This window comes from Melozone crissalis, unplaced genomic scaffold, assembly GCF_028551555.1.
Source record: "Melozone crissalis strain CALT ecotype California unplaced genomic scaffold, PUWL_Pcris_2 ptg000105l_1, whole genome shotgun sequence".
Classification (NCBI taxonomy): Eukaryota; Metazoa; Chordata; class Aves; order Passeriformes; family Passerellidae; genus Melozone; species Melozone crissalis.
Genome location: NW_026535882.1, coordinates 1605395 through 1615348, shown reverse-complemented (window position 1 = coordinate 1615348; position 9954 = coordinate 1605395). Strand labels below are relative to the sequence as shown.

Genomic DNA, 9954 nt, shown 5'->3' with positions numbered 1-9954 from the left:
GCATCACCTTTGCTGTTTCTTTTGGTTTTCATCTCTTCTCCTTTTCTTCCTGGAACTGTTTCTGCAATTGTTCATTTCTTAGTAACAGGGATAAATAAGGTTTCCTCTCTCAGGTCTTGTTTCTTTCTTCTATAATTTCCCTATTCAAATTCTAAAATAATTGTCTTTCCTTACACTCTGCTGAAGCAAGTAGAGTCTTAAGATGGTCTTTCTCAGTCATAAGTTTATCCACTTGGATTCTCAGCTTTTCTCCTGTCTCCATCTCAGAAGCCAGTGGTAACTTTGATACCTCATTTTCTGTGTAAGTCTTACTTTTGGTGAGCTTCCTTAAATGTTTGCAGCTGCCAGCCCCCAGCTCACTGAGGATGCCAAAAGTTATTTCTAAGACTCCAATTAACAACATTAGCCTGTGAGGCCATAGTAATGATAGGTCTCTCAGGAGTTCCAACACCCACATCAACATCTTTATCCTGCTTGTGGCAAAAGAGTGCAACTTTCCTTTTCCCCAAGTACTACATTCTCCAGAACAGCAGTGGATAATTTATCACTTCCTGAGAAATTCCTTTCTGCAAGCCTTTCACTCAAACTGCATTCCATCATGCACTGGGACCCTGCTGCCCCCTTTTGGGCAGTCTGCTTCCTTGGTGCAATTCCAATCTCCTGATTGTTTACTAATTGTTCTACTCCTGTTCTGTTTACTAATTGTTAAGTGAAACTAATCCTTCTGCCATAGCTAATTAGCCCTGAAGATCTCTTTCCCCACGATAAGGGTCTTTTCCCTTGTCTTTCTCTCTGTGGGGTTAACACTTGCTTCAAGTGATCCTGAAATTCTGCCGCAGTGTTTTATCACGTTCAGCAAAACTCTAACCATGGCAGCCACATACTTGGTTAACCAGTGATGTGGGTGAGGGCTGTCCTGGAACATCTGTCATTCATCAGTTGCAAAAACACTGCCTTCTGTACACTCTCTGTTCCATGATCTATGGTTGGGGTCTCAATCCTAAGCAAATCACTCCTCTCTAATGGATGCAACCTCCTGCTCAATAGGCGGCATTCCGAGTTAAAAAACACAGTTTTCTCTAGTCACTCACCATTAAAAACACTTCTGGCCTCCAGAAGCCTTGGGCCTCCACCTCAGACAAATTATTTAATTACCCTCTTCCAGAGGCACTCTCCAAACATATCCAGTTTCCGATTACTATGTAAGTGTGCTATACTTTTCCTGGAACTTTGCTTGGCTGCTGCGTACCACACTGTTTTAGTAACAGTGTGCAGACCCTGACTGTCATAGAAGGTTTCATCATTAATTTGGGGTTGTAATGTGATTTCTTCATTATCAGATGTACTGCTGCTTATAGGGTCCTTAGAGATGTCAAAGCAATTTTCTGTCCTGTCCACAATTTGCATTGTTACCTTTCTTTGAAAGTTCAGTAACAAAAATATTCCCCACCAAACTGTCTAGGGAAAAAAAGCACCAGACTGTCTAGGGAAAAAAAGAGGGTTGAGGAGACCCCAAAACTGGAGGTATCCCAAACCAGGTGGGTGGGGGCTAGGCTGGGATTTTAGGGGGGATATTTGGGGTCCCTGAGGTTTGGGGGGCTCAAAGGGTACCCCAAGGATGGCAGCGATGGGCAGTTTTAAGGGGACTTGGGGTCCCAGGGTAGGTTTTGGGTTCTGAGGCTCGGGAGGGGTCTCCAAGGCATGAGGAAGGGGGGGTTGGGGTCCCAGGGCAGGGTTGGGGTTGGGCGGGTCCGTTCTGGGGTCCCTCTCGTGCCCTCAGGCGCGGGCACAGGCGCTGCCGGTGCAGCGCCCCTGCAGGTCCCGCCCCTCCCCGCTCAGCAGCGCCCCGAGCGGCAGCAGCGGGAAAAGCAGCCGGGGACCGTCCAGAACCCTCGTGGCCCCGCCCCCCAAGTGTGGCCCTCCCCAAGCCCCGCCCCATAGCGGGGACCCCGTTGAAGCTCCGCCCATGGACGGGAGACCTCCAGAGCCCCACCCCCGCGGGGTACTAAGCCCCGCCCCCCACAGGAATCCCTACCCACGTTCAAGCCACCTCTAAGCGCCGCCCCTAAAGCCTTGACCTCCGCTCAAAAAGCAAATCCCTTAAGCACCAACCCCTTAGACGACCCCCCACCACCACTATACGTGGAACCCCTTGGGCCCCAAGACCTTCCTGGCCCCCATTCCAGGTGCCCTCACCTAAAATGCTCAGAGGACCTCTCCCTGTGGGTTCTCCTGCCCTCCAGAGTTACCCCCTGTGGTGCCTTACCTCCAAATCCCTTCCAAACTCCCCAGCAACAGCACCTAGGGGTCACAAACATTTATTGGGGTACAGCAGAACTGGGAGGGTCTCCAGCAGGGTGGAGGTCCTGAGTAGGCTTCCCTGGGACTGGCATGCTGGTGATGGGGGTTCCAGGGGGATCATGGGCAGTGGTCCTCAATAATCTGAGAGGTGCTGGACTAAGGAAGGGGACCTCCACCCGGAGATGGGTCCCTGAAGGGGTTGTTGGGGATCCTGAGGTGGGGAAGTCTATGGGGTGGGTCCACGAGGGGGGGCTTGGGGGACCCTATGGGTGGGGGGGGGTCTCAGCATGATGGTCCCATAGGAGGTCCCAGTAAGATTATGGGTGTGAAATTATCAGGAGAGACTCCCCAGGGGGTCCTCATTCAGATGCCCCCCGCTTCGGGCCCTCGCAGGCGCCGGGCCAGCTGCAGATCCTTGGGGAACAGGGTGACTCGGCGGGCGTGCAGCGAGCACAGGTATGCGTCTTCCAACAGCCTCACCATGAAGGCCTCTGCTGCCTGTGAACCAAAACCTGAGGGAGGGTCCCCAAAGCTCCCCAGCATGCCCCAACCCCCACACCTTCCCCCGGGGTCAGAGACTCCCCCCAAACACACACCCAGGGGGCAGGGTCCCTCCAAACCCACCCATGGGTGACTGAAGCACCTTGTGCTTGCAAATGTGTTAGGGAGGGATCAAGACCCAAAGACCCATCCTCAATCCCCGACAGACCCTGGGAATAAGGGACCCCGCCCCACCCAGCACCCAGAGACCCTCTCAACATCCATAGAACCCTGTCCCAGAACCCATAGACCCTACCCCCAGCCAATGGAGACCCTCCTAGACTCCCCCTCAGCTCCCATCACATACACCCAACAAACCTCTCAGCCTCATCCAAGCATCCAAAGAGACCTTCTTGGACCTCCCCAGCCCCCAGAGACACCCCCAGCACCCAGAGATTCCCCCTGCAGCACCCACAGCCCCCCAGCCCCCATGGAAACCTTCTCAGTACCCATGAGATCCCCCTCAGCCCCTTCCCCACACCCCTAAGTCCCTGGATACCCCTGCAGGACCCATAGGGCCCCTCCAGCCCTCTGTGACCTCCCTCCATCACGCCTGGGCCCCCCGAGTTGCACCTCCTGCAGTGCCAGCAGGGCCATGCTCTGCCAGCGGTAATCGACGCCGCGGGTGAAGAGGAGGCAGAGCTCCCGCACCTGTGGCAGAGAGGGCACAGCGAGGGGGGCACATGGGGGCAGCAGGGTCACAGGGAGTGCGGGGACATCGGGACAACATGGAGGGGATATGGGGGCATTGGGGACATCCCGGGCTGGGGCCACCACCATGGTGACACCCTGGAGACGTGGAGACACTGCCCTGGGGACATCCCAGGGACCTGGGGACACCCTTGTTATCACCCTGGAGACACTTTGGGGATACCCCAGGGAGAGGAACACTGGGGACAGGAGCACCTGGGAATACACTGGGGAGTGGGGACATGGGAACATCACCACGGGGACACCCTGGGGTCTGCCAGGTGGGAGGCAGGGGGGAAGCACCACTCTGGGAACATCTTGGGAACACCCTCGGCCATGGGAACATGGGGACACCCCGATGGGACGGGGGGACAGTGCCAGCACAGCAGGAGGGGCACAGGGAACTCTCAATCCATGCAGCCTCTGAAGGTGGCAGGACACAAGGATGTCTGGAACCACAGAATGACATTGGAGGATATGCAAGGATGTTGGGGGAGGACAGGCTCACCATGTCACAAGGATGGAGAGGACAAGGACATGGGGAGGGATGGAACAGGGTTGAGGGGGGGGCCCTGGGGGAAAGGGATGGTCATGAAGAGTCCCAGGGGGTGATTTGGGGTTCTGGGGGGTAACTTGGTGGGTCTGTAGGGGGTTGGAAAATCGCAGTGGGTTTTTGGGATGGGGTCCAGGGGGAGGTTGGAGGGTTCCAGGTTGGATTTCAGGGGTCCCAGGGTGGATTTGGGGTTGGATTTGAAGGGGTCCTCAGGATTGTTTGAAGGGTTTCAGTGGGTATTTGGGAGAGTCCAATGGGGAGCTGAAGGGTCCCAGGGTGGATTTGAAGGCTCTGGGGGAAGTTGCAGGGTCGAGAGGGTTGATCTGGGGTGTCCTGAGACGGATTTGGGGATCTCAAGAGAGGGGATCCAGAGTGGTTTGGAAGATCCCAGACAATGCTGGAGGTTCTGGGGTGAAATTGGGGGGGTCCTGGAGGGGTTTGGGGGTCCCACAGTAGATTTTGTGGGTATCTGAGATGATCTGTGTGGTCCCAGGGGAGTTTGGGAGTCCATGGGGGGTGCTGGGGAGGTTCTGGGGGGGAAATCGGGGTGTCTGGGGATTTTAGCGATGTGGGGGGTTCTCACCAGGCGGGCAAAGGGGCCGGGGCACAGCAGCAGGCGGGTGCTTCTCTGGTACGTGCGGATCTCCTGCAATGCCCGCTGCCCTGGGCGGCGCCCTGTGGGGGCATCGGATAGGGGTCTGTGGGGGCTTTAGGGGATATATTTAGCCTGGAGGGCAGAGATGGGGGGATCTGAAGGAACATGGGGGGTATAGATCTATAGGGCCTGTCAGAACACAGGGGGCTATAGGGGATCTATAGGGGCCAGGGAGACAGGGGAAGGCTGTGGAGGTTATAAGGGATCTGTAAGGTCTGGGGGGACATTGTGGGTATAAAGGATCTATAGGGAGCTATAGTTATGGCCGACATAGAGGAGTTATAGGGGACAGGGAGTATGGGGGTAGAGGGGCTATAGGGGAGAGGGAATGTGAGGTGACTCTAGGAGGTGGAAGCATATAGGGGTATATAGGGCACAGGCTAGGGGCGGAGGAAAACAATAGAGGGAGTCCATAGGAGTGCTCTAGAGGGGGGCCTGAAAGGGGGCTCGATGTAGGAGGTCCATAAGGGGTGTCTATAAGGGAAGTCCCCCGCCCCTCACTCACTGCGTGCCCGCCGCGGGGGCGATGGGGGGGCTGGGGAACGCCCGCGCCGTCGGGGGGTGGGTTTGGGGCGGGGCATGGTGTTGCCGAGTCCACCGCAGGGTCAGGGCGAGTTCAGAAGGGGACCCAGCGGCTGGGGAAGGGAGAGTCAGGGTGAGCTCAGGTGTGCGGGGCCCCCACGCCGCTGCCGGGATCCGCCGCGCCGCGCCGTGCCGTTCAAATCTCCCGCCGCGCCGCTCGTGACGTCACTTCCCTCCGCGCGCCAATCGGGGCGCGCGACCGCCCGGTGCCGCGCCGGACTCCGCCCGCCGAGGGCTCATTAGCAGAACTCTGCATGGCCCCACCCCCAGGCACCCCGTGCCTCGGTGCTGCCCGGGTAGTCTCAGTTACCGTCCCCGTGCGGTGCCAGTACGGACTCTGTAATCGTCGTGTAATCGTCCTCTGTGATCCCAGTCACTCTCATGTGGTTCCCGTTGCTCTCGGTCATCTGCATGGTTCCATTTACTCCCAGAATGATCCCAGTATGATTCCAGTCCCCTGCAGTATGATTTTAGTGCTTTCCAGTCACTCCCACTGTGAGTCCAATATGATCACAACGACTCAGTATGATCCCTGTCACACCCCCAACAGTCCCAATGAATTCCTGTCACTACTAGAATGATCCCACTATGATCCCAGTCAATCCCAGTATGATACCAGTTGCCCCCAGTCAGTGTGGTTCCAGACACTCCCAGTATGAACCCAGCGTGGTTCCAGTTGTCCCCTCCTGTATGATCCTAGTTGCCCCAGTTATGGTCCCAGTACCCCCAACATGGTTCCAGCATCTTCCCTTTGCTCCCAGTGTGTCTTCAGTTGTCTCCCAACATGGTCTGAGTAGCTCCCTGTGCCTCCCAGTACCAAGTGGGGGTCAGTCAAGGATCACAACTGTCCATGAAATCCATTGGGAGAAGGAGATTGGGGCGTTCGTTAGTGAACCCATGGTGGCCCAGGTGGGCTTTGGGGTCTCTTGAGGGCATTGCCTTCCAGACCTCCAGTTAACCTCCAGTTTTCCCAGTGGGCCACCACACTCCTTATTTGACCCCATCAAGCCTCCCAGTTGCCCCTAGTTGTCCACCCAGGCCAGATGTTGAATAGGACCGGCCCCAACACTGAGCCCTGGGAACCCAGCAGTGCCCAGCCCCAGCTGGCTGTGGCCCCATTCCCACTCCTCCTTGGCCTGGCCATCAGTCAGGTGTTCCCAGAGAGAGACACCTGTCCCAGCTGTGAGCTGCAGGTGCTCCAGGAGAGGCAGGGAGATGGAGGCAGTGCCAAAGGCTTTGCTGAGCTGCAGGCAGACACATCCACACATGTCCAACACCCACTGGGGTCACCTGGGCACAGCAGGAGATCAGGTGAGTCAGGCAGTACCTGCTTTTCCCAAGCCCTGGCTGTTCCCAATGCCCTGGTTTTCCTGTCCGTGCCATGGGTGCTGAAGTCCCAGTCGGTGCCATGTTGCCAATGGGACACTGTTGTGCTGTACACCAGTACCTGCTGTTCTTCAGCTACCTCAGCAGTCCCACAGCAGAAGGGTCCTCTGAAAGACCAAGCAAGGGATTCAGCTGTCTTAATTTCTTCTGTTTCCACAGCAGCTCTCCCAAAGCCCAATGGTGTCCTTTTGGGTCCTTGAAATACCTCTTCTGAGGTGATCTGTGCCAAGGATACATGAAGCCTCTAGGCCAGCGACAATGGCATTTTTCTGCCACTAGTGCCCAGTCAGGACCACTTCAGCTTCCAGTATAGTCTGTGTTGGGATCCCCCTGTCATCCCAGAAACAGAGATGGATTCTCCCCCTGAATGATGGCATTAGGGTGCATTGTGCACCTGTGTCAACTAAAGCCTTGTGCTCCTGTGGCTCTGCTGTGCCAGGCTATGGATCCACACAATCCAACTGACTCCACTGTCCTTTTTCCACACCTGGCTGGAGCTAGGGCCCCTCTAGCTCTGATTATGGTACTTATTGCTTGCTTCTTGTAAATATGATCTGGAGGTGCCTTCCAGAGGGTCAGAAGTAACATCATCAGCCCTTCAATTCCACCTGAAGACTTGCTCAGTGGAAACTGAGTGGCATTTTTCCTTGAAGAGTTTTCTGTGGTGGTTAATTTTTCCTCTCAACTCACATACCTGTGCTGCCAAGGCAGAGGTGGGTTTTACATCCCACTTCCATATGTCTTCACCATGGTCAGGCGAGTAAAACCACAGGTTACCTTGTGGTGTGCCCCTCTCTCTTGAGCAGGGGGCACTTGCCCCCTATAGAGTCCAGTCTATGCTAGTGGAGCATAGGGCACTTCTTTCAGTTGCTGGAGGTCTTTTCCACAGACAAGATGCAAGCCCATAGGGGGAAAAAGATACTTTCTTCATATTGTGAGAATTTGGTAACCAAATTATCGACTCTGTGTTCTCCTTTCCATGACATCACTGCCAATGAGTTGGTATATGGTGATGGCACCTCAGTAGGAACTTCCATCACATGGTTTGTGTACACTGAACCTCATCTGGATCTACAGGGCACTGTAGGTCTGGACACAATCCTGTGCCATGTGACCCGGATGATCCTGCCTGAGCAGGAAGGTTGAACCAGATGATCCGCTGGCCCCTTCCAACCAAACTGATTTTCTGATTCTGTGAAAGCAGGAGCAACTCGCAAGTGATTATGGCATACAGACAATTGGGGGAAAGAAAGTTCTGCTAGTTACAGGGAGGAATGATAGCACAAGGAGCAGGACAGAGGGATACAGAGAGGAGATATGGCACAGGGATGAATGATGGCACAGTGTCACCATATTTTAGTTGGTTTGTGATAGACAAACCAACCAGCCCCTGGTTTGACTGACGGGGGCCTCGCCCAGTCACATCTCTCCCAAGGCGGCAGGCGTTTCCTTGGCCAGGACCTGAAGGGGAGTAGAGTTCTGACCTATGAAAGTATCCAAATGGGATTTTTCAAATGCCCTATATAAGCAAGGGCTTGGGAAATAAAAGCTCTCTGTTGCCACAAGAACATTGGGGTTGTTGCAGTTTTAATTTATTTTATTGATGCTAAATTTTGCTCCAAACAGGCAGGGTGACTGCTTAATCAGACTCAGCTTAAGTCAATTAAGCAGGAGGTATTTTTATTAGCGACGCGTCGGAGAAATCACAAAATGGATTTCTCAGTTCTCATAGCAAAGCAAGTCTTATATACAATTTTGGGTATAGGATTACATCAGATCAGGTACATAATCATGCATATTCATATGGGGCGTGGTGTAGGCGGAGCGTGGGCGGAGCGTAGGTGGAGACATCTCTTTTGGGGAATTTTCAGGTGGTCGTTCTTGTTGCTTTCATCATAGACGGGGTCTTTCTGATGAGTCTTTTTCTTTAAACTTTTGAACTCTTTTCTTAATTTGGTCAATTCTCGGTGTATTTGGCTTGGATTTCGTGGCTTGGCAAAACCTATAGGGTCGTTTTGACATTGCTGGCTCTAAACTTGCTCAGCTTATTAGTTTCTCTTATACTTATCTCTTCCCCTGTCATGATGCTCTACTTTTTGTCTAATTTATTGCTCTGTTTTCTTGGTGCTGTGCTTTCTCTGTGTGTTCTAGTGCCAGGCCCTTCTTTACATGCTTCTTATTCTATGTTTTAACTCATTACTTCTGGAAGGCTATCTGCTTTAGGGCTTCATTTCCCCCCTTTTTCTAGTAACTTACGAATTCTTTCATCAAGTTCTGGTCTCACAGGACGCTGATAGGCTCGTACTATTGCCCAAATCATTTGGGTCTTCTTCATTATGCTCCTTAATTTCTACTACAAACAGATGTTTGTAAGAGTTAGTAATAACAAAGCTACAATTACTACTAGCATTGGGTGCACTAGGTAATGGAAGACTTGTGTAGCTGTTGGGGAGTGTCTTGTAAGGATGTCTCACTAGTGATGCTGGCCTACTTGTTCTACTTCGGTCAGGACATTCTTTATCTTTTCTGAATTGTGTTCTATCTGTCATACTATTCGTTTAGTTGTTTGATTCACTTTTTGCACTAATTTCTTTACTTCAGGGTGTGCAAACATTGCTTTGAGGATTTTGACGTCTATTTTTATTTGTAATTTCGGTATCTCTTGATATAGGTCGAAATTTGTGTTAATTAGCTGTTGGGTAGTTATTGGGACAGTGTAATGAAAATCACAACTTATGATCTTGGTAAAGTTGCATACACAAAAGTTAGTATTGTTAGTCTCTTCTAGGCAATTATCTATAGTGATGTTGTCACAAACTGTCTTTACGCAAGCACACCCATTTCCTATATAGTAAACTTGTGATTGTGTTTTATCATGCGGAAGCATTTCTAAGGTACATACACTATTTTTAGCATCTAAGCATAAATCTTCGGCTTCTACTACAGCATTTTCGCAAACATAGCTTAATTGTCTTTTAGGGATACATGCTTCTGTGCTAACTGATTGCTATTTATTTTTGGTGTAATCATAACTGGCTCAGACGTTATGGTTTATTGGCCTAACAACGACTTTTTGGTGTATTGTCTCTAGAGTGAGGATGGGAAAGATAGCTCTTTCCTCTGCTGCACTAATGGTGAGGACATAGGCTTCAATGTGTTCTTGTTGAGGCTCATAGGTGAAGTTCACTAGTTGCTACCAAGCCTGATGGTCTTTCTCAAATTGTGTAGTGTGATTGTCTTTTAATAT

At 52.3% G+C, this 9954-nt stretch overlaps 1 protein-coding gene across 1 annotated transcript; it reads right to left on the bottom strand.

Moving 5' to 3' along the window:
- Positions 1–2664: 2664 nt before the first annotated feature.
- LOC128947434 (histone H3-like centromeric protein A) lies at positions 2665–5320 on the bottom strand. Its single transcript, XM_054291691.1, has 4 exons — positions 5245–5320; positions 4668–4759; positions 3415–3492; positions 2665–2799 (listed from the first exon to the last, which is right to left on the bottom strand). Exons 1-4 carry the CDS (start codon positions 5318–5320, stop codon positions 2665–2667), a joined length of 381 nt encoding a protein of 126 aa, XP_054147666.1.
- Between the last annotated feature and the right edge of the window lie 4634 nt (positions 5321–9954).

Coding starts and splice junctions, on each gene's coding strand:
- LOC128947434 (XM_054291691.1), bottom strand. CDS start 5,320: ATGCCCCGCCCCAAACCCACCCCCCGACGGCGCGGGCGTTCCCCAGCC. Junction 4,760..5,244: donor GCCCCCGCGGCGGGCACGCA/GTGAGTGAGGGG, acceptor ATGCCCCCACAG/GGCGCCGCCCAGGGCAGCGG. Junction 3,493..4,667: donor CCGGCCCCTTTGCCCGCCTG/GTGAGAACCCCC, acceptor TCTCTGCCACAG/GTGCGGGAGCTCTGCCTCCT.